The sequence below is a fragment of the Chelon labrosus genome (assembly GCF_963514085.1).
Source record: "Chelon labrosus genome assembly, chromosome: 12".
Classification (NCBI taxonomy): Eukaryota; Metazoa; Chordata; class Actinopteri; order Mugiliformes; family Mugilidae; genus Chelon; species Chelon labrosus.
Window position 1 is genome coordinate 23,650,257 of NC_140345.1, and position 20,783 is coordinate 23,671,039.

At 43.4% G+C, this 20,783-nt stretch overlaps 1 protein-coding gene across 1 annotated transcript in view; it reads left to right on the forward strand.

Annotated features, from left to right (window-relative positions):
• Nucleotides 1-20,783, forward strand: part of LOC311497196 (low-density lipoprotein receptor class A domain-containing protein 4-like) — a 226,217-nt gene that overhangs the window by 82,934 nt on the left and 122,500 nt on the right. The window contains exon 3 of the mRNA XM_084557387.1: nucleotides 3,243-4,018. Coding sequence (XP_084413513.1) covers nucleotides 3,979-4,018 — 40 coding nt within the window. The 5' untranslated portion in view covers nucleotides 3,243-3,978. The remainder of the gene's footprint in view (nucleotides 1-3,242; nucleotides 4,019-20,783) is intronic.

Consider the following 20,783-nt stretch of genomic DNA (forward strand, 5'->3'; position numbering starts at 1 on the left):
CGACGAGCTGTCCTCAGATGACCGAGCAGACAGACAGACAGACAGACAGACAAACAGACAGTAGTGGTAGTAGTAGTAGTCTCTTTGTCCAAATAGATAATTATTGGGGTCAGGTTGGACTGACTTTGCCAGGTAGTCAGCAGAAAAAGCTCCCGTGCCAGATAGGACAAACTTTTATATAGAAAAGTTTCTCCTTTCCACCTGATAAGACATTAAAGTTTGTAAAAATGTAATAGCTTTACAGGCCAAATTATATAACATATAAAGCTTTTGTAATATAATTGAATCTGATATAAGAGCTTGCTCCTGGAGTCCTGAATAGACCGTATGCTGTTTTAGTTTCTCCATCAGAACAGAATGTTCTTTTTCGGGGATTTAATGCATACACACTGTAATAATGTCCTTATCGACTACTGGAAGATGCACACGTTGTGGAAAGCCCACTTCTTTTTTATTTATTTATTTATTTTTTAATTCTGCTCCCTGCAGTAGTGCAGAATTGTAGTTTGCTCAACTCTGAGGAGAATACGTGAGGAAACTCTCAGCAGAAAAAATACAGCCTAAGACTTTCTACTCATAAATGTCATGAATAATTATTTTGGTCAGTTTGCTGCAGCTTTAGGACAGCTGGTTTGCCGTTACATCACAGTGCTTCTCCAACCATCATATAAATCACCAACGCCCTTTGACGGTCAAGTTAATTTTGTTTTCTTTATAGCGCCAGATCACAACAGAGGTCATTTAAGGTTACCTTTCCTATACAACAGGTATACCTTGTTCTCGTATTAAACAAACTAAACAGACATATCTTATTTATCTTATTTGCACGACAGCATGTCATTTCTTTCTTTACATAGTCGCGCTTTACAATTATCTGCTCGGAAAATATGGCGCGGTAACTGATGTTTTGTTTAATGGTCCCCGCTCCCCAACCCCGCCCCCTCAAAGCTGTAAACCAAGGGGAAACACTGCATAAGTATGATATACGGTATTCATTCATGCATTTTCTGTAACCGCTTTTCGTCTGGAGGATTGCGGGGGGATTGGAGCCTATCCCAGCTGTCATTGGGTGGGGTACACCCTGGACAGGTCGTCAGTCTATCGCAGGGCTACCACAGAGAGACAGACGAGCTTAGAATCACCAATCAACCTAACGAGCATGTCTTTGGATTGTGGGAGGAAGCTGGAGTACCGGAAGAGAACCCACGCAGACACAGGGAGAACATGCAAACTCCATGCAAAAGGGCCCAGTCGGCCCGATGCGTTCGAAACACACGAATGAGGTTTTCATTGGACGGCAACACAAGGCGACCTTTGATACGATGCCGTTTTGAAAAGCACACGCTGATCTTTCTTTTCCAAAAAAAGAACACGTGTGCTCGCAAGCATCTGTGCAGAGTTCCTTGTGATGTTGCGCGGCGGCCAAACTCGGTTCAACAAAAAAAAAAACACCAAAATGAATAAATAGATAAAACCCCTTGTAAAGAAGACTTAGTTAATGTTGCGACACTTTGGAGATAGGCGGCTCTGATGGAACCGAAATTGCTGCATCAACTCTCAGACTGTGAAACAGCCTGAGCGGAGATAAACTGAAGATTACCACGCGCGCGCACACACACACACACACTTAGAGTGCACAAATAACTGTCTGCACCGATACACAGACGGCTCTTCTCAATAACAAACACAGGATTAATCTGTGATAATTCTGCTCTGACACTGTCATCAGTTTGTCCAGTGTGGAGGCCTCCTGGCTTCCCCTTTCCTTCATTTCCTTTCCTTCGATTTTCTTTCTTTTACGTGGCATTCATTAGATTTACTCTTTTCTTTATTCTTTTATTAATTGTTTCTATCAATTCCTTTTCCTTTCCTCCCTTTCCCTCCATATTTCTCCTCTCCTTTCTTTGCTCAATCATATGAGCTTTCTGATTGGCTAAAGTCTTGTCCGTCACTCAAACCACCCAAATTTTACCACAGCATAATTTCGGTCCACTTTCTTCTCAGACGTCACTTCGAAAGACTTCGGACAAAACGACGAATCACCGGCGAGCCACGTGACGAAAGAGCGCGCTCCGCCGCCGCCGCCTACGTCACGGTGACCCAGTTCTCGCCTTTACTTTTCCATTCTTCAGGGTACAAGCCGTTGTGCGTATCCGAGCTGCGATAAGGCATCGAGATAAGAACAGGCAGAACGGAGCTGCGATAAGACTAACTGAGATCTGTCGAGCCTTTCCAAAACCTCAGACAGGGCGTGTGTTTGTTTACCGTCTGCGTGCTCAACAGATTCCTTCCCTCCTTCTCTTGTCCCGTGTCATTTCTTTTCTTGAACTTTTATAAACCCGCGTCTCTTCATCCTACGTTTGATTTCGGTCCCTTTAATGTCGCCGCCCCCTCTCCCCTTCTTCTCTTTGATATTTCTCATCTCTTTCTCTTTCTCCTTTTTCTTTTTTTGTTGCTTCTCTTCGTGGCTCCGCTTCCTGTAGGTTGCCTTCCTCCTTTATGTTTTTAACGTGGGCTTTCCTCCTCTGTGATTTCCCTTTCTTCCCCCGTCATGCTCCATCCCTCCGTGTGATGTATCTCCCCAGCACCCTTATTTTAACATGTCAACAACAAGAAAAGCTGTAGTTTTACCTTTTTTTATATTTATTTACCAAAACTAGTCTCACCCCAGCCTTCCTCCTCCCCTCCTCCGCTTCCCCCTTTCTTTCTTTCTTTTTTTTTTAGATTTTATTCCTTTCCCAGACACAAAAAAGCAGCACTTGGCACTTTTGAAATGTAAATAAAGTTTTGTTGTTCCCTCAGCCGTAGCCTCCTCCAGCCCTGTTTATCAGGCAGACTTCAAAGTGGCACACTGACATGTGGCTCTATCTCTCGCTTGCTCTGTGAAATAGGGTCACAGGCAGCACTCGGGTTTCACAAAAACTTTTCCCTTTCATGTAAGAACCTAGTGGGTAAGAGGAACCAAAGGGGGGCCGTGCCAGCCAGCCAGCCAGCCGCCCACCCGCTATCCAAACTGAGGCACACACTCCAGCGTGTCCACTGCTGCGTGTGTGTGCGTGGATGGACGTGGATGAGCGTCGTCTCCGTGCACTTTTCTCAGCTGGTCGCTGCAGGCCAGCGGCTCGCCCTGCCGTGTTTTGCTAGGGTGTATCCATTTCGCCTGTTGTTTTTGGTATCTCATGATTTTACTCACTGAGCTGTTCCCTCTGTTTGTGTTCCCCCCCCCCCCCTCTTCTCCCTAGCTGCGGTGCAAGCGTGAGAGCGCCTGAGTAGCTCGTGCTGAGCCTGGGACTGCAGCGACGGGACAAAGGAGAGTGGACAAAATAAAGGGAGAGTAAGACGGCAAGAGAGCAAGGGAGAATCCGAGGAGACAGCATGTTGGTTAGAGCTGAGTTTAAAAGATAAACCGGACTCTGGAGGGGAGACAGTTAGATCTTTAGCTCATCTGCAGCCGGATAGGTGGAGAGCTTGAGAGACTGCCAAGAATCCAGTACTGGCCATGGCTGCAGGCCTGCTGCTGCTGGGAGGATAGAGTTCAGATCATCCACATCCACACTGCAGCCTCCATCCTCTTCTGACCTGACCCATAAACTGTCTCAGACTCTAAACAGCCCATTTATCACTTGTGTTTAGGCTTATCTTCCTCTCAGCCATCACTGTATCCACTGAGACTAGCATCAGAAGACAGCTGAACCCTCATATAGAGCAGCAAAGTCTAGGGTCGTCGTACAAGCTGTTGCTCAGCGGAGGAGAGACGGCCCAGCAGCACCGCCACCGCAGGGTTCGACAGACAGCGGCCTTTCATTCAAGCACATGGACTGTTGATGAAGAAAGATGGCAGTGAGACTGGCAGGCTCCGCCCCTTCCACCCGGCCTCCCTCCCTCCCCCCAGCAGCCGCGGCTCGGACCGGTTGAGGTTGATCTATTGGCATCCATCGCAGCATCGGCAGCAGCTGGCAGAGCGTGGGAAGGAGCAGTATGCAGGAAACTGATTTACCGGCCACGAATGCCTTCAAAGGTAAACACGGAGAATAAACAGTGTGTGTGTGTGTGTGTGTGTGTGTGTGTGTGTGTGTGTGTGTGTGTGGCGGTCAGGCTGACAATGTCATGTCATGATCAGAATCATCCCCAGGGCAGCAGGACATTTTAATACTTGAAGAAAGTCAGAGCAGATGTTTTAAGCTTCATATGTTTCATCGTCAAACTCAAAAGGCACGGTGAGGACAGTGATTAGTCCCATTGTCTCTTTCTTCTTATATCCACATTAAGTATTAAGTAAATCACCATATGTGCAAAGTTTCTCAAAAGACGCAAGGCCCAGACCCTGACTGTTGGAAATATATTTGTTTTAGGGAAAGAACATCATTTGATTTGGCACCAATTCCAAATTTTAAGATCCACAACGTAAATAAGAGATTGTTTAGACAGTATGACCATCAAGTTTTGAGCTGCTCAAAGGACAGTTTATATCCACTGAACTGGCCGAGCTGCAGGAAAATTCTCATCTGATTAAAATCCTCTCTGCTTCAGAGAGACTATGTTTTTCTAAAGGAATTAACACCACTCTGTGTAATTGTAATATCTGACAAGTCAGTGGGAAGAGGTGTCACTAAAAGTAATGAGATAATACAAGATTACAAATGTCTTGCTTTACGAACTAGAAGAAGAAGATGGACCCGGGTGTAGACTCAAACCAGGCCAACTTATCTTTAGGCAAGGGCCAGATGTCAGGAACAAAAAAAAAAAAAAAAATGACAATCTGACAAATAACTAGTGAAAGGTATACACTGAGGGCTGACTGAGGATTGCGAACTGAGGAGACAGGAGCTGTGATACCACTGGTCCAATGTGACCTGAGTATCCACTGGACATGGCAGGAGTTGGCAGCGTGAAGCGGAGACAGAGTGAATATCCATATACCAGAAATATAATGGCGCCTCACCTTAAGACGGGGAGCTGGCAGCTACTTCATCAGTAGACGACGACTGTAAATGATCCTCGGCTGCTGGATGAACAGCAGTCAGGATCTCTCAGTTATAGAAGGCTACACACCCACGCAGACATTTACGTTTATCAGACATATGCTCGTTTTTAAGTTAGATGGAGACGTGCTAACACCAAACGTCGCTAACGAGTAAGGAGAATAAAGATCTCTGCCCCAAACAGGTGCAGTCAGACTAAGACCAAGAAGCTCAGAATCAGTAGCTGCTGAACTTATTTCTGTATGAATACAGACATACACCAATCAGGCATAACATTAAAACCGCTGACAGGTGAAGTACATGACATTGACCATGGACAATATTCTGCACCCCCACCCCATAGCAATGACACGCAATGATGGCAGCAGCCATCCCCAGCAGGATACCGTCTTTAGGAACGCTTTAGGAACAACTCAAAAAACATGAAGAACAGCACAAGGTGTTGACCTGGCCTCCAAATTCACTAGATCCCAAACTGATCAAGTATCTGTGGGACGATCCACAGAGGGCCCCTCCCCTCAAAGGCCCCCCACTAACAACATCGTGTTGCCAGACACCACAGGACACCCTCAGAGGGCCCATGTCCATTCTCTGATGAGTCACAACTGTTTTGGAGGCACAAAGGAGACCTACATGATGTTAGGAAGGCGGTCATAATGTTATGGCTGATCGGTGCATTATCATAGTAGCTGAATTGGTATCAAGAAGCACATAACCAGTAACAGCTGAACTTATTCAGAACCATGAAGAGAACAAATACAGACCTGGAGTCTGATTTAATGGTGATTTATTGAACCACGTTCCTTACATTCCTTATTTCTCATGAGAACATTTCTGTCCAGGCCCATAAAACTATTTCAGGAAAATACTTTGCAAGTGAGGATATGAGTGCAAGAAAACCGACATTCCAAGCGCAGAGGCAGCACCTCCGTACGCGGAACAGCCCGAAGCCTACACCTGGAGCACAGACGTGTCGGCATTAACGTGAAAAACCTCAAGTATGGAGACTTAACCTTTACGCGCGCGTATATGCAGGATTGTTTATGTGAGCGTCTATTACTCCTGCGCGCGGTGACATTTATGAGGGAATCAGACAGGTCGTATTCTTGGAGGTGAAGAACTCGCTGTGCCGCCGCAGAGAGAAAATCAGTCGTCTGGTGGAAACAGTAGATGTTTCCTGTCCACGTTATTAGACGATGCAGAGCTCAACGCCGTCTCGTTAAAACATAATCACTTACTCTAATTACAACTGTTGTAATTGACGTTGTACGCGGGCATACGGAGGAGGCGAGGTAACTTCCCTCATTTCGCTGGCGACAAAAGCCGAGCTGAACATCCAAACTGACTGGTGATGAAGGAGTTCAAATCAATAACTCGCTCAAATCTGTTTACGTGAAGTCACATCAGAAAGTTTTAATGAAACGTGTTTTTTAAATCCACAGAAATGCTCTCACAATTAGTGCAACCTGCTGTACGGTGGAGCTTATCCAGATATAAAGATGCAAATACAGAATTCTCGAGCAACAGTGTTAGCTGAAGGATTACAGTCAGTAGATTACAGTTTATAAATAACTGAAGAATGAGACAGATGTGCACTTTTTTTGACTTATGGTGCGTTCTATTGTATTTTTTTCTCATCTCTCATTTAATTATGCCTCCACACCGTCAACAGCCACGTCTCCAGGATGACCTGATTGGATTACGGCGGTCAGAAGATCACTGGGATCTCACTAAAATCAGATTTTAGCCATAACTTCACCGTGGCATCATTAAATTCTGATATAACACTTCACTCTTCATGACGTATTCACGTATCATAGTTGGTTTGTAAGGAAAGGGTCACCCAAAACAATCAGCTGTCAATGCATGTTTGAAGAAAGTGTCACGTTTCCTAGGAAGTTGGTTGTGTTCTTTCTTCTAGAAAGTGACGTGTGTAAACAACTCGGACGATGACGTGAAGCCATTTGCGAAACTGCTATTTAACAATAGCAGGGATTGGCTGATACTATAACTTATGAAGGTCTACTGTGTTCAGCCCTGTGAGGCACAGCATAGCCAGCAGGAGAATGAATGAGTGAGATTTTTGCCTTATCTCTAGTGACAGCTATTGTATGACGCAGTCTTTGGCAGTGGCCTGATTTTTCAGCCACATCCACCAAGATGTTGACATTTGCGTTTTAAGTAGGGATGCCCCGATTGATATCTGTGTCTGGGCCGATACGGGCATTTTTAAAATGATCGGATCGGTATCAGCCTTCAGCCTTTTGTAGTTATTTTTTAAACTCTGCCATGAACCAAAACCATATCCGTATAGTGTAAAAATGTTGTTACCAAGCGGCAAAGCTGCAAAAAACAAAGCAAAGAAGAAGACGACCTCTTCTTCTTCTGTTTTAGCCGCCAAAGATCAAAGTAGAAGAGGAACCAAAATGACGTGACTAAACACGTCTGCTGTGTGGAAGTGCTTTACACTGGAAAATGAAGTCAGTCAGAGAGCAGTTTGTTAATTATGCAGTCGGATAAATATACAGGTGAATGAGCTGGATATTCATTCAATCACTGTGTATATCCTGCTCATTATATATGGTCTCACCTGGACATCTGTAAATATTGTCCATATGCTTTAAAAGACAACCTGTACCATGCTACTTATATACCATACTATTTATGCAACATGCACTTACTGCCTATAGCACTTCTGGTTAGATGCTAAACTGCAGTTCGTTGCTCTGTATCTGTACATGTGTAATGACAATAAAGTTGAATCTAATCTAATCTAATCAATGTGGATGTTTGGGTGAGGTGGTGGCTGGAGATTGTCATTCAGTAGAACCAACTTCATTCACAAAAAAATTTAACGAATATGCTGGTACATGCATGCTGTAGAAGAATAGGATCCGGACTCGGATCATAACTGAATATCAACGTATCGGTATCGGATCTGGGGCAAGCAAACTGAGTTTTTAGTGACATATCTGTTGGATGCGTGGCCCTGGTATTGATACACCAAAATCAAAATTCCACTGACTTTGCCCACCCTGACCTTTCACCGAGTACCATCATCAGGTCAAACGACAAATTAAAAATCCTCTTAAACATAACCTGAGCCTGCAGTTGAGCGTGGTGAACATTGTACCTGCTTAACATCACCATGTTGGAATGTTCTTCTCGGTGCAGCTTGCGCGGCTGCAGAGGTTGCCTTGAACTTTCCGGGTGTGTGGAAGAGGACTCTCACAAATCCCAGATCTTAAAATCTGCTCAAATAAAAATTCATTCAAACCAGCAGAGGATATTTTTTCACGTTTTTCTGTTCGAGTTCAAATGCGTCATTTAATCATATACATTAGTCACCTCTGATTAATGGACTTAAAGTGTGTGATTTTCTATGTGTTAACAATATCCTTGGTAGAAGTGCACTTGGCTGTAATATTGCGCTTACAGTTAAGGTTCTTAAGTACATTTGTGTGAGCTAATGATGCATTGAACTTCGAATGTAAATTTTAATCACATTTTTGGATTCTAGGACTATTCATATTATTACATGTATTATTATTATATTACTAAATTATCACTTTTTGTATTAACTTTGGCTTTTGTTTGTGAATTGTAAAAATTGTGGTGACCATTTGACTTTTTCTAGCATCAGTCATCATCATTATCAAACCTCATAAAATCTAAACTAAGATGAGGAGCATGCTCATAAAAGGCTAAAATGATCATGGTTGGCTTTTGTTAGCCTGGCTCAGTGCTGCCGTGACACGGCCTCTTCCAGCACGAAGCCGTCCTCTCATATTGACTCATGTTGCGTCTGAGTCCAGAATTTGAAGCGGCTGCAAGGGGATTTTCCATGTACTGTCATTTTCTCTTTGATTGCTGGGAGTTCGGAGTTCCTGCTGTGATGTTTTACCATTGGCAATGTTAACTGGAGCACACGTAGGTGCCGTGCCCCCCCTTCCCGCCTCCACTCACCGCTGATTTGTCAAAGCAATTTGACTCGCAGCTGAGGCCGGCTCCGTCGCTTAAACACGGAGAGAGCACGGAGCGACTGACGGGGACCTTTATTCTCAGGAAGATGGGATCTCCGGGACAGACATCCCACTCTGTGAGCGCTGATGGACTGAGTCACTGACAGATTGACTTATAACTCAACTGGCTGCTCTCAGTCCTTCCCCGTGAGTTAATTAAACTGAACATGGAGCCTAGTGGGGCTGGCATGCGGCGTGTATTTGCTGCGTGGTTAAGATTCTGATTAATGCACAGCCTTCACATTTTCCTGCACAGGCAGTCTGTAAGATCTGTAGATATGTGTATGCTTCAACTCCAGCTACTATATGGAGAAATCCTCCTTGAGCTGAGCCTTCTCTCTGTCTCTCACGCTCTGTCTGTGTGTTCAAAAAGCACACGTATTACATAATTCATCAGCTGTGTGCATGAGTGTACGTGTCTGGGTTTGTTCTGGTCAGTCTCCGCCGGGGCCCCGCGGGGGGCGAAGAGGGGAATGAAGTCATCGAGCGGTAGTAAACAAACGCGGCACTATTCAGATGTAGGCAGACACCGGTGCTCGGTTTGATTACCGCTGCTGACTTCACGTCAGGTGAAACACACCCTCAGACGTGTCTGCGTTCTATCTTTGTGAGGACACTCATTGACATAATGCATTCCCTTGCTGCTCGCCCTAACTTTAACCACCACCAAACACTGAATGTGGTGAAAATGACCTCCACGTGCATCCTCGCTCTCAAGGTCCAAAACTCACAGTGGTCCTCATGAACCCGAAAACTGTCTGTGTTCAGTGCATTTTAATCCACATTGATTTCCACGGTGGACTTGTTATTGTATGTATGGTGCTCTCAGGTAATACCTTGAAGGAGGAGAGTGTTTAGCTCAAGACAGTTGAGGACCAAGGCCATGTTATCAGGACTAAAAAAATAACTTTTAACTCACACCAAACTCATTCCCCTCACGTGTTTTCCCTTCTCGGCCTCACGCTTGCGCCTAACCATCAAGAAACTCCTCTGGTCCATCCCCTAATCACATTTATTGAACGTATAATAATGTTAAACAACTTCTATCTTTTCCTTTTGTCCATTTTATTTCCTTCATTCTTTTTTGCCTGTTTTCACTTCTCCCTTCCCTTTTGAATTTATGCTAATAATTCTGACTACTGACAACTGACCAACAATTATTTTTCACTCTAGGCACTCTAGGTGCAATAAACTTTATTATTATTATAAAATTCCAGCATTCTTTCCTACGCGGAATGAAAAATACCAGGGACAGAAAGGCAGTTGATATTTTTAAATCTTAGAAGCTACAATCATCCATATTTCTATTTCCGCAATGCGATGAAGGAAACTTTCATAACAACAAAACCACAGGTTGTTTGTGCAGGCAGCGTTCTGAAACATGTACTTTTTCATTTTCACTGTTTCACAACTGACCTCTCTGGTCATGTAAGACGACATCAGTCACTTCAGCAAAAGCCCCAAAACTACTTTCAGTATTTTTTACGTTCAAGTGAAAAGGAAAAAGGCCAGGTGTTATAATATCTGCAGGGAGGAGGCTGGGTTGGATGGATGGGTGCACAAAACATTGGACTGATTTCATGAGGCCAGTGTCTGTTTTTTAAGTAAGTGTTGCGATGATTAAATGGCATACACCAAGCATTAAGGATTCATGCTATGTAATTCAGGCAGAAATGCGTGTTAAACGCTTTAGGAACAACTAAAAAAACATGAAGAACAGCACAAGGTGTTGACCTGGCCTCCAAATTCACTAGATCCCAAACTGATCAAGTATCTGTGGGATGATCTACAGAGGCCCCTCCCCTCAACCCATAGGACCCAAAGGTCCCCCACTAACTACATTCTGTTGCCAGACACCACAGGACAGGACCCTCAGAAGGCCCGTGTCCATTCTCTGATGAGTCTGTTTTGGAGGCACACAGGAGACCTACACAATAAGGTGGTCAAAATGATATGCCTGATCGGCGTATCTGTCTACATTTGTTCCCCAGAATCTACTCGCATAACTGGATTAAGCCCTCCACCCCGTTCCCACACTTCTTCCGACACCTCTGTTAACCACTGTAAACTCTGTACAGTCAACAAATGAGATGACATTTGTCGTAAATCTGCTGGATCACAATGTGACTGCAACTTTCATACTGATTTTCACGGTAGATGGCTCCATAAGTGAAAGCCCGATGTAAAAAAATAAAATAAAATCACGTCTGCCAATTTATCCTCTTTGGAAAAGAGGAAGAAGAGAAGCAACGTACTCTGACAAGAACCAAAAGATTAAGTAGAGGTGCCTTCAAAACGCGGGGAGGTTCGTCTCCCACTAAATCTAACCAGTGTCAACTTTTCTTCACCTACATTTTCTAACACCCCCCTTGCGGCAGTTGAGATACAGAGAGGCCATACCACGGAGTCACTTTCAATCCCAATCTGCCTCCCCTTTTTTCATCCTCCCCGTCTTCTCCCTTTCCTCGTTTGACACATTTTCGCACTCTTTCTCTCCCTCGGCGGTCACCTTCTTCTGTCCACCTCCATTTATCTCACTCCGTCTGTCATCCCCTCCTCCTCCCTCCTCTGCTCCGTCTCTCGCAGTGTGGTCTCCCGCCGCAGTCGATCCATATTGAGCTGTACTAATGTGGAGCCCTCGCCCATCCATAAAATGACTGACAGCTCGGGGTTATTAGAGGAGGCCCTCCTGCCCCCTCTGCCTCCAGACTGAGGCTGAGGCTTCTGACACAGTGGTGGATGTCTGTCTATCTGTCCGCCTCTTTACCTGTGCGTCAGTTCAGTCAGATGTGCTGGGAGCTGTGAGACTGATGTTCATGAATGCAGTTTTAGGAGATAATCAAATATTATGCTGTCAGGTGAAAACAATGGCCCTCGGTTGGGACTTTGGCGAAGTTAGTTTGTGGTCTAAAAGAAAATCCATCCGACATGGTGTTCTGTGATTGTAGAGCTGTGATTTTCACAACTTCAAATGAATCCATCTTTTAATTTAAATCAAATGGGTGCAGGTACATGCAATCCAAGAGCAGCCTACAGTATCAGAGGTCATCAATATTCCTGTGGGAAACATCAAACAGGTTGCAGACAGGTTTTAAGATGCATCACTGGTGTTCCCCTCGGTTGTGACTGCACCAAGGATCTTGATTTTGATGGTTTTAAACTCATCCTTGCCTGTGCAAAGTTCTTGTAATGTCCACCTGCTGCTGGACTGAAGTCGTGGTGATGGTCAGGTCACCCATGAAGGCTCTGATTGGGGGAAACCTCACACCCGTTTTCATCAAGGGCCCTTGACACTCCACCTCTTCTGATTTGGCCACCATATTCCAGCAAGGATGAAAAGAAGGTGGAGGCAGTATCAGTCGGATGCTATGGATCCAGAAAATGGATCACTAAAATTTGACTTTTTTATATGAACCCCAATGATCCACTGACAAAACAAGGTGTTGACCTGGCCTCCAAATTCACTATATCCCAAAGTGATCAAGTATCTGTGGGATGATCCACAGAGGCCCCTCCCCTCAACCCATAGGACCCAAAGGCCCCCCACTAACAACATCCTGTTGCCAGACACCACAGGACACCGGCTAAAGCAAAAAAAGTACAGCTGCATGACTCACAAAATTCAAGTCGACTCGTTCTGAAGTGAGTCATCATTTTTTTTGGTGACAGCCCTGGCGTTCCCCCCGTGGGTCTGCTTTGAAGACTGTGAAATGTTCCGAATTTGCATGGTAAAAAATCTCAGAATTTTCTATTTCTAGGCCCGATGTGTCGTGCGAGTTTTGGAGTCAGTGGATGGCACCTTTAATGGAGCTGGTATGAAAATTAGCGGGTCGGGAGGAAAAGAACTAAACCCTGCGGGATCTTGCAGGTGATGAGTGCTGAGAGAAACGATGAGTCGTGCGTCGTGAACAAAAAACGCACCAGTCAAGAGAGTATCACAAATATGCTAATGGGGCTCAATTAAAATTTCATGATCTTCTGCGCTAAGGTGTAAAAAAAGAAAAATGTATATTCCTTATATCTGTGCTCATTTTGTAAATCACAAGGTGCCAGAACATGAAGTGAGAGTGCAGGGGTGACGAGCAGGCGCACAGTACAGAACACGGTGCTGAAAACAGCATGCTATGCACTCAATTGCTCACTTACTGTGTATTAAGCTGTGGGCGTACACACAGCAATTTAAAACCATTTGCATAATATAAATATCAGGCCATTCATTTAAAATCATGGTCAGATGTTCTGTACAACGAATCCAAAAGCACAGCTTAAATAGCCACATCCTGCACTGATGTCCCAATTCTCCTCCTTGATTCTGGTCTCAGGACCTTACAAAAGGGTCTGGAATTTGTCCAGAGGAGGTTCGGCACGATTCTGACTTATTTAATTAATCACGCACCTCTTCTTTTTGAAAAAACGCACCAAATGTAACAGTCTTTTGCTTTTTTTTAAATTTACACTTGCATACTTTTGAGCTTTTCTGCTATCTTGTGTGTTTGAGTGTGATATTGGCCTAATGTTTCCTCAATCTCTTCACTTTTTAAGGATAAATTAAACTAATAAAAAACAGTAATTTGCTTGAAATTCAACATTATTTTATTTTGCATACTTGGTTCTTATGCCATGAGAGATACTGCACTCAGAAGCGGCCAACCCTGTAGTGTATTCTAGTCAAAATACAGTTGAATACAATAGTTCCAAATCACGCTCAGAGAGGAGCACTGTATAATCTCTGGGAAGCCAAACCCAGGCTGTTCCTTCTCTAAACCTGAGCATGTGTAAAAGAGTCAGTTCAGTGGAGTGTACCAGTGACCGGAGAGATGCTTAGAACGGATACTACTACGGTAGAATCAGTTTCAAAGATATCTTTGAGGAATTCCTTGGGAACACTATCCTCTGAACAAGTAGAGCACCACATATGGGGCACAGTTAGGTGTAAAATCAACAGGGGAAATGGGTTCAGAGTAGCAAAGCAGTTTTCTTCTTCAGATGAGTCCTGGCTAAGAGGGAAAATATGATTTTTTTTTTATAACAAAGAAGAATGTCCCCTTTAAGAACATGAGTCTTTCATATGATGTAGTGTAGTAGTGTTTGCTGGAAACCACAGGCTGTGGCGCTGAATCAAGGTGCAGAGGTGCATTTTTTTGCAGCCCTGAGAATTGTCTACATAAAAATGTTTCTGAATATCAGCAGATTTTCACACAAGACCTGAAAGTAGACAAAGAGAACCCAAATCAAACTAATTATTCTGACGTTATGTTAGATTTATGGAGGAAAATGAGCCGATATTACATATCTGCGAGAAGTAAGTGCACCTCTGTGATTGCAAGTTAATTTCAAGGCCTCTTCACAACACATTTGTGGAAGTCTGTTGATGTTTTGCGTCGTTTTTGTGCAGAAATGTAGATTATTCTCAAGGGCGCAAAAATGACAGACGTAAAAAGGAACGGGTTAAAATACAGCTACACCACGATAAATAAATAAATAAAAATGCGGCCCGTTTCTAACGTGATGTGATCAAATGATCGACATTCACAGAGACAGTACCCTGCAGTAATTGATCACAGACTCTGAGGTACCACAGAGGATCGTGTTGGACATAGACCCTGAGGCGGCTTTCAGGCTAGTAAACTTCAAAAGATGCTGTGCCGAAATACACCAGTAAAAACCTTAAATCTAAGACTCCAGACGTTGTCAGGCATGTGGATGAAGTTAGTCTTGTTTTGTGTATAGTTAGTCATTCAGATTACGTTTAGATTTCATGTCAAACCAATTTTTTGCGCAAGAATCATACGACAAACACGGACCATTTGTAAATTTCATTTGCAGCTTACTTGACATTTGGTGCCATTCTCATAAACACATTCTTTTAAATCACTGATACTTCCCACAAGAGGTTCGTGCATGAGGCTGATAGAGTACGTAGCGTATTCCCTCAAACAAGCAGTGTTAACATTTTTATATACACCAATCAGGCATAACATTATGACCACCTTCCTAATATTGTGTAGGTCTCCCTTGTGCCTCCAAAACAGTTGTGACTCATCAGAGAATGGACATGGGCCTTCTGAGGGTGTCCTGTGGTGTCTGGCAACAGGATGCTGTTAGTGGGGGGCCCTTTGAGAGGAGGGGCCTCTGTGGATCATCCCACAGACACTTGATCAGTTTGGGATCTAGTGAATTTGTAAGCCAGGTCAACACCTTGTGCTATTCTTCATGTTTTTTGAGTTGTACCTGGCCTCCAAATTCTCTAGATCCCAAATTTTAGGTTTTAATGTTGTGGCTGATCGGTGTATGCTTCCGCTCTCCAGGAAAGGTGCGCATTACCACCTTGCCATTGACCACTTCTTCTAACCTTAATCTCAGTGCTACTGCGTGAGCTTCAGGCATCGTGGCATAAACACTGATATTGTATTATTATATTAGTGAAAGAATAATAATTTAAAAAAAAAACAAGAAAGAGAGGTATTTTCTCACCATCAACAGAAAGCTGAGAAACTGTGAACAGGGTATGTGCACTGTCCAAGCCTGAACAAATAGCACCCAACATCTAAGCAAGGCCACTGTGAAGATACTGGAAGGTGTGTTCCTTCTTTTCTGGCGAAGCTGACACATTTTAAAGGCTCATCAGATGGTTAAACAGCTGTTTATGATTCCCTAAGGCAGGATATTTAACATTACAATAATACATTTAGCAAAATAAATAAATGGCTCTTACTACGAGGGCTTCACACGACGCTTTTTTTCTTTCTGGAGTGTTCAGAATGAATGTGAAGGCTGCATTTATTATTATTAATTTTTATGTTTTTTGATTCAGTGATATTGACGTTCGGAATATGACCTAATGTACCCGATGAATATATGTATATCAGACACAGGCTTATACAGTATATGCGTAACCTTTGTCTCTCGTTATTGAATGATGCTGAATACCACATGTCCCAGTCTGCCCCGTTGCGTGTAGGTTGACCTCTGCAGCGCCTTTTGTGGAAGAAGTCAAGCAATTGATGCAAATGCTCAGTTTTACATGTTAAATCAGATCAGTGACGGTTTCGGGATCCGGTGGAAGTGATACGTCTGCAGCTGAGATGCTCTTACGCTCTGATGCTGGCTAGTGGTCAGGACCTCAGTGTGTGTGCAGATTGCATAGTTTGATATAATTACCAGATGTATGACAAGATAATTGCATGTGTGTTTGCATGTGTTTGAATGCAGGAATGTGTGTGTGCGCGTGTGTCCGAGCATATGTGTGTTCATGCGCAGCTCGTGTAATTATGAGCTTTACGACATGATAATTGAATGCACGTGCCTGCGAATGTGCGCATATGTGCATTCATATTTATTCATTATAATTACAAGGTTGGAGACGCGACTGTGTGTGTGTGTGTGTGCGTGCACGTGTGTGTGTTGGTGTCCATGACAGACACAGTGAGTCATCATTCCCACCTAATTTCTTCGTCTGTGTGTCGTTGTGAGCTTGCGTCTCAATATGCAGATGTCTACTCTGTAATGTTTGAGTTTGTGAGGCAATGGTCTGTGCGTGTGTGTGTATATGTGTGGAGCTATGCAGCCTTGGTGTGTGTTTACCTTGTGTCTTCGTGCATGGCTGCCTGCTGTCTGATTTTGTCCGCTTTATTTACTTCCCATCCAGCTTATTTACCAGTCGGTCAGACATCCACCCAGTCCACGTTTACACTGACCTAAATAGGCACGTGGGTACAAGTGTGTGTGTTTGTGTGTGTGTATATGGTCATCTGTGTCCATGTCTATTTGTACCAATGTCTACAACTGTGAATGGCATGAATCCCTCTCTCTCTCTCTGTGTGTGTGTGTGTGTCTGTTTGTGTTGGTGTCATTGTAGCTGGCAGCTGAGACTACGTTTATATTAACGCTTCAATCTCCACTCCTTAAATTCCTCTGATTCCTCAGATAGCACGAAGTCTCCATCCAGCTGCACTCGGCCTCCTCGCTCGTGTTTCTTTTTGCTTAAGTTTTGAATTGTGGCAGCAGTGCAGAGATCCACCATATAAACATGTGACTGAGTGGTCTATTAAACAAATTATCTGAACTTAATTAGTTTGGTTTTGCACAATGTGTAAAGTGGCTAGCTTGTGGGAAAAAAAATAGGTTAAAGGGGAACTACTGTTTTTTACAACCTGGACCTTATTTCTGGCATAAAATACGATCATTTACTCCTCACCCATAGTCATTTGCACTCGCTTTGGAGATAATTAGATCAGTGTATATCCATATAGTGGGAGTGACTGGGGCACCGAAACACAGCCTCTAAATAACACATTATCTGCCGCAAAACTCGTTCATTTCACCAATATTTTGTTATGATGCGCTAGTGCTATTCCCCGTTGAGTCCGGAGTTACCTGGATGATGTCTTCTGACCTCCGCGGCAGATGATGCGTTATTTAGAGGTTGCGTTTCGGTGCCCCAGTCACTCCCACTATATGGATATACGCGGATCTAAATATCTCCCGAATAACTACAAATGACACAAACGTTACTGTATATGGGTGAGTAAACGATCGCATTTTATGCTAGAAATAAGATCCAGGTTGTAAAAAACAGTAGTTCCCCTTTAAATGACGGTAGCCATGTCACATCAGGGATTATGGAAATTGTTCAGTTTTTGCAAAGTTGTAGTAAAACCGTTACCCTGTGGTGTGTAAAGTTTGTCAGCTTCTGTCCCAGTTCTAACACAAAGCTAAAAAAAGTAGCTGGAATTTTATATTGAAGGGCATAGCATCCATTTACACAGTTGTAAAACCTATGAAGAGTTGATACCCATGTATGAACCAGCTTCCCTTTTTGTTGGAAAAGTGTCCTCTGAAAATAAATAAATAAATCAGTATCCAGCCCTGAAACGATGCTTTTCACGGTAGGAGTTTGTTTGGTTATCAAGAGAAAGAAGAGGTTCAGTTAATTAAAACAATAGCATGTGTGGTTTACTGAAGATATTAAACTTGTTAAAAACAACTTGTAGTCAAGCAGACAATTTTCCAAAAAAGTAGAGGCAGAAAACAAATTGACCAAAATTGATCCAGCGAAGGGCAGAGAAGAAGACTGACCTCACCATTAGCTGAGATCTTTCTTTTAAACCGGGTTATTCGGAGAACCCAGGTTACTGGACGATGTAGTAACCTTATTACCGCACCCTGAAGAAATCTAATTTCTCTTCTGCTGGAGACCTTATTGGGAAAATATATTTAGGTGAAGCCTCCACAGTGTGTTGTTCCCGACGTTTTATTTATTTGTTTTTAATGTTAGTGTGAGTGAATCTTTCTTAGTCGCGCCGACCTGGACCATGAACGGCTGTAATCACTTTGAGCCGTGCAGGAGTGTTTTCCCACTACGCTACAACATTTTACTTGAAGCTCTGCCAACTCTGCAAAAAAACTACACAATCTATTCTTCAATAAAAGCATCCCGACAGTTTGCTGGTAAAAAAAACCTTTTAGTGCGAATCTTCAGCAGCAGGAATGGTTTCATATACAGTACATCAGCAGTACTCATGTACGTCGGAACAGATAGTATTTTAATCGATCCGGGCTTTTTCCTGGAGGCACATTTGTATGCTTTAAGTCGGTTTCCCTATGTAACTTCAGTGATTGCATAATGAGCTTTGAGCACTGCTTTGGTGACCTACAAACCAGTGGAGTGCCGGAGCACTTCCTGCTCAGGAGAAGACCCCGTGAAAATAGCTGGGCTTTCTTCTTCCTCTTTTTTTCTTTTTTAATCACATGACGCACACTTTTTTTATCCTATGCACAATCATTGGAGAAGGAGCCTCCATGCAAAAGGGAATACATTTTGGTGAGAAAGCAATTTTTTAATTTAAAGAATTATTTTTTTTTTTAACTGGATAATTTTAGTAGAAACAGTGAGAAATGGAACGGGACAAGCTGCCCTAACAGCTACGTTATCAGATCACCCACGATGACACGATTATTCAGATTTCATCTCTTTGCTTCAGTGACATATGCATAATCTGGGAGAAGAGTCTAGAAGAGCCGCATAAGTATTTCATTTTACGTGTGCAAAGAGTAAACAAGAATCAGTCTTTGTCGCCCGTGCTCTCTCTACTTGACCGTTTGACTCAGAAGGATGCAAATTCTTTGCACTGCTGAGTAGCTTTCATACAGATGAATGAGAGTCAAGGTTCTGATTTAACTTTTTGTGGACGTGTGTACTGACTCATCATCGTGTTATGACTGAACGTGCCGCTCGTAATGCTGCTAATATGCTGCTAATGCAACCCCTCCTATGCAGACACGCGCCACGGCATGAATTAGACGACAACTCACATCAATCAATCAATCAATCTCACTTTAAAAACAACACAGCCGGCCAAAATGCTGTACGCGGACGTGAGATGGCCTGCCTGATGTGCAAAGGCAAGTCGCTCCGCAGTTTCGGGGCAGCGACTGAAAAGGCGCGGCCTCCTCTTTGTTTTTGGGACGACTAGCAATGATTGATCAGCCGACCTGAGAGGGAGCGCACGGCTGGAGCAGGTCGGACCGATACTGAGGGGCGAGGCCATCAAGAAATAAACAAAACAAATAAAAGAATTTTCAAATTAATCCCGAGAAACGAACCCGGGAGCCAATGAATTGCTGCTGCCAAAATTGGGGTAATGTGCTCTTGTTTTCGAGCGGCGGCGTTTTGAACGAGTGGCGTCAACAACAAACTTGATTGGATGTTTAAAGGCTGCTTTGTGTCAGGGTCAGCTTGAGCCTTAACTTTGGCTGACACGTTCATATAGTGCGCACATTAAGTCAGCACTTTCACAGAACAAGTAGAAAACAGTTTTCTCATATACGTGATAAAAACAAAAGTTCACCTATTACGCTGGAGAAGAACGACGATCGGTTACTTAACGCTAACTGACACTCTCACAATAATTACCGAAAAAGGGTATGTAAGATGTAATCATTAATGAGTTAGCTGTGTCTAGAGGTATTAGATGTGTCCCTCAATTAACTGACTAGACAGCTGCATGTACGCAGCGTTTGCTCTTTGACCCTGAAAGTTAATGATATCCAACCAGACAAATTATTAATAATGCTTTTAAAGTTGCAGCGGTGATAAAGCACAAACGATCATTTCTTTTAAAATTACCATTTGCAGCAGTATTGTCATAAATAATATAAAATATAACCTTTAAGAGCCTACATGTTTAGAGCATGTGTGCATGTCTGTTGACAAGACTAATCATGAATGCAGCTGTAAAACTTCATTTAAAGCTCATAATTAACATGTACATTGACTTTGTGGTCTTTAAACAGATATTGCGTAGTGAGCATGACCTAAGGAGGATGCAGCACGCCATACGTCTACTTTGTGTCAAATGTACGTTTTCTGGATGTGTGGACAAAAACCTAAACACACTGGTGACATGAGCTAAGCTCTGAAACACATTCGGTCGCTGCTTTCTCTCGGGTTCATTAGATTCATGTGAAAAGAAGTTCCCGCTGCACACTTCCTCCGGGCCATTCTGCTCCTGCTCCGTGTCTCTCCCCGCCCTTAATGCGTCGGACGGATGATTGAACAAACTGGATGATGATGGACAATGGCGTCCAGAAAATGATTTACAAGCGTTTCTAAACATTTTCAGCACAAACCGCAGACTCCTCTGCGGGGCAAGGACACGTCGTTTTCCTTGCGTGTTCATTTAACCAGCCGTGATTTGTTTAGCTGAACAGCCAGCCAGCCAGACTGCCTATCTGTTCTGATTCAGTTGTTGATATGATGGCTGAGGTTACTGAGTTT